This window comes from Cupressus sempervirens, chromosome 9, assembly GCF_028749045.1.
Source record: "Cupressus sempervirens isolate cs-2001-9-10 chromosome 9, ASM2874904v1, whole genome shotgun sequence".
Taxonomy (NCBI): Eukaryota; Viridiplantae; Streptophyta; class Pinopsida; order Cupressales; family Cupressaceae; genus Cupressus; species Cupressus sempervirens.
This window is the reverse complement of record NC_143126.1, coordinates 444,899,163-444,902,846: the sequence shown is the minus strand read 5'-3', so window position 1 is coordinate 444,902,846 and position 3,684 is coordinate 444,899,163. Positions and strand designations below refer to the sequence as shown.

Below are 3,684 nucleotides of genomic sequence, written 5' to 3'. Positions count from 1 at the left end.
CACGATCTTGGCCTCATTCCTTTTCAATGTTGATGTCATGCACTTAACAAGACTTGATCGCTGGTGGGCTCTTTAAGAACCTTCCAACTTTACTAGTAGACAAAAAGGCTCATTGACAATTTTATTAATTTCTAAAGAAATAACCAATAAGAATTTATGTTGAAATAAAGAGAAAATAAAGTTACAAAAAATTTAGTCCTATTCTAAGAAAACATTACTAAATCAATCTACATCAAAGGAACCAAAGTGAAGCGATCTTCAAGTGTCATAAACCCAATTTTACAAAATGAGACTAAATTATTCTTCTATGCACATTGATAAAGAAGATTATACATCCTCACTAGATCCATGGCTCTTCCGATAATATTGAAGTTTCTATTGATGCAATCCCTTCATACATAATGAACATAGCCTTTTATCACAGAGCAAGATGTTATGGGATAGGAGAAGTAACATTAGACTTCATATATGATGGTTGATAATCAAGAATAAGGACATCTTCAATAGACACCATGAATTTGCTAGCATAAGTTTTGTGGGCAGGATGAGATACAAACACATCAAGGTCTCCTGCCTTATAAAAAGTTATTACAAAAATATGAGTGAAACCCTTTTGTCGTTTCACTTCTCCAAAATCAACTCCCCTACAAACAAAACAATATCAAACTTCATTACTCATCATCTTCATACCAAAAAAATATTTATATATCTTACATTACAACATTTAATATCCACCAAAATTAATTTCATTTTCATCATTTTAGATCCGATTTCTAGACCATACCTTGTGTCAAAGAAAATATAGGATAGTTTCCTGGTCTTATTTAAATCCATTTCAACTAATTTTGCCTAAGGGTTTAATCATGCAAATGTTCAAAGCAACTAAGCCTGCTAGTGCCATCTTAAAGAAATATAAGAAACGTCTCTTAAAGGGTAACAGAGAAAGTGCAACTTTGAACTGTTTTTTTTTGGTTTGTTCTAACATGTGGCTTTCTTTCTTTTATTTTTCCCTCTTTAACACTTATCATGCCAACTAGAGTGCTTGCCAAAAACAACTTCTAAAATGGTAGAAACAATATTATGATGCCATTGAAAGTGATTAGAACTAAGAAACGGAATGAGTTTCTTCAGATTTTCCTTGTTAACATTTATCATGTGATTGTAAAAGGTTGTGGATTTCTTCCAAACCCTGTCTCAGATTCATAACTCTGATCTAATACACTTGTCTCAGTCAAAACATTTATCATAGTATTGAAAATGCGTATGCAACTCACTCATACAAGGCACTTGCAAATTGGTCATTAAAGTTCAAAATTAATCTATTAACATTTATCTTAAGCAAAACATATATCATATCATGAAAAACTCATACCATAACTGCAACTCAATCATACAAGACAGTCATCACTAGAATTTAGACAAGGAACTTACCATTCAAAAGACTTCACAAAGTCAAGATTAGAGCAAAGATCTTCGAGATCAGAAATGAGTTGTTGAAGCTCTTGGGTAGTGAGATCTGCCTTAAACTTGGCCAGTACAGTGTGCTTGGCTTCGCTTGCTGCTGCTTTTTCTGCCATGGAAACAAAGCTAATGAAGCTCACAAAGGACAGCCCTATATAACAACATAACATCTCAAAGAGAAGCACAATTATTATTACTTGTTGGAGTCACGTCATATGGTATCATTTGTACATCTTTTGGGAAGATTCCAATTTGTTTTCATTCACAAATCTCTCGATGCTAAAATATCTGACCACTGTTTACTTTATTTTCTCCTATTTCTACAATGTTTTGACCCCACTCCATTTGTTTTTCTTCATTTGGTCTTTTTACATTCAAAACCTGTCGCGCATTAATATATCTGCCCATTCCTCCTCCATTGCACATGATCTATAGTTCTCTCCATTAAGATAAAACCACTCCCAACCACCATTGATTTCAACCACCATTGATTTCGGCACCATAGTCAAACAAGTGTATTTGTTTGATAAATATAAGAAGATACGTATGAGTTTTGTAAAGGAGAAGATCTAGTAATTGTGAATCATAACTTTACTCTTTTCAAAAATTTATGTGGAAATTTTATTTTCAGTTTTTCATAGCAGCTTATTTGATAAGTCCTTTGCTAATAATAATATTTCAGGGCTACATCAACTATTCATAGCAGCTTATTTGATAAGTCCTTTGCTAATAATAATATTTCAGGGCTACATCAACTATTCATAGCAGCTTATTTGATAAGTCCTTTGCTAATAATAATATTTCAGGGCTACATCAACTATTCATAGCAGCTTATTTGATAAGTCCTTTGCTAATAATAATATTTCAGGGCTACATCAACTATAATGCTAAATCAGCATGCTTTTTGCAAAACCTGTCGCATATGGATATATGTGACCATTCCTCCTCCATTAAGATAAAACCACTTCCAACCACCATTGGTTTTGTCCACTTTTTCCAAGCAAATATTGTGTTTGGTACCATAGGAAAACAATTATAATGGAAATTTAGATTTGTTCTTATAAATATAAGAAGATATGTATCGGTTTTCCATAAGGAGAAGATTCAGTAATTGTGCATCTTAATTTTACTCTTTTCAAAAATTTATGTGAAAATTTCATCATTAATTTTATAGAGCAGCTTACTTGATAAATCCCATATGTATAACAATGTTTCAGGGCCACATCAACTATAATGTCAAATCAGGATGTGCTTTGCCAATATTTCTAAAACAACCCTCCCAAAATGTGAGAAGGATGGTTGTGTAAAAGAGGCACCCATACTTGAGGAGCTGATGTGACATCAAATAATTGGTTTCTTTTTAGAATAAAGGCTACATTTCACTCAGTTATGGGTAATCATCATCATTAATAATTACTTTAGAGTCACAAATATTTATGCAATATTGTGAAAATTTTTAGACATTAAATCAATAATAGTGTGTATTAAATTAACAAGTGTTGATATAAAAACAACAACTCCTACAACAACTATTGAAGTATGTTAAAGTACTCTATCCTCTCCCCTATAACATGTGAAATTTAGGATTTTAAATTTATATTTCAAATAGGTCATGTTAGTGGTCATTTATTTCCCAATGTTTTGTAATAAAAAGCTATCATGGGTTCTCTATTGACATTAATGCAATGAGGCTTTCATCAAATATTTGTAATAAGATGCTTTTATAGGTGCTACGACTTTTAACAAGGGACCTTGTCCTTATTTAAACATTTAACAATAGCATTCTAATGGACTTTAAATCTTGATAGCAAGAGAAAAAACACCACAACTTAACCATCATACCATTTCAATATCAATAATTTTTCTCAAGTTATTATAATGGTGAGGATTTTTGTATTTTATTAACTTTATTTTTCAAATTGACTAAGCTCAATTGATGAAGATGATTTATTCTTTAATTTTTCATATGTCAAGTTTTGACTTTCTCAATGTGTTTAGTTGATATATATTATATCTTTTTGTGGCTTTGATAGGCTAGATTGAAAAAAGCTAAAAGTGATATATTGTTAATTTGCCTCTACTCAAGCATCATCTCTATATCTGTAGGAAAAACCTAAGAGAAGAAATTGGACAAATGATAAAAATCTTCTACACCTAATTTCATACATGTTAAGATCTTCCATTTTTTATTATATTAACATTTTGAAGAGTCAAATCGTAGTT

General features: G+C 31.3%; 1 protein-coding gene across 1 annotated transcript; it reads right to left on the bottom strand.

Annotated features, from left to right (window-relative positions):
* Positions 1 to 277: 277 nt before the first annotated feature.
* On the bottom strand, positions 278 to 1,607 carry LOC149539217 (stress-response A/B barrel domain-containing protein HS1-like). The gene is made up of 2 exons (XM_089800552.1): positions 1,432 to 1,607; positions 278 to 644 (listed from the first exon to the last, which is right to left on the bottom strand). Exons 1-2 carry the CDS (start codon positions 1,575 to 1,577, stop codon positions 434 to 436), a joined length of 357 nt encoding a protein of 118 aa, XP_089656678.1. The 5' UTR covers positions 1,578 to 1,607; the 3' UTR covers positions 278 to 433.
* Positions 1,608 to 3,684: the final 2,077 nt, after the last annotated feature.

Excerpts from the sequence above, each read along its gene's own strand:
- LOC149539217 (XM_089800552.1), bottom strand. The coding sequence starts at position 1,577 with ATGGCAGAAAAAGCAGCAGCAAGCGAAGCCAAGCACACTGTACTGGCC. Across the intron at positions 645-1,431 it reads TTTGTGAAGTCTTTTGAATG|GGGAGTTGATTTTGGAGAAG; the intron begins GTAAGTTCCTTG and ends TTTTGTTTGTAG.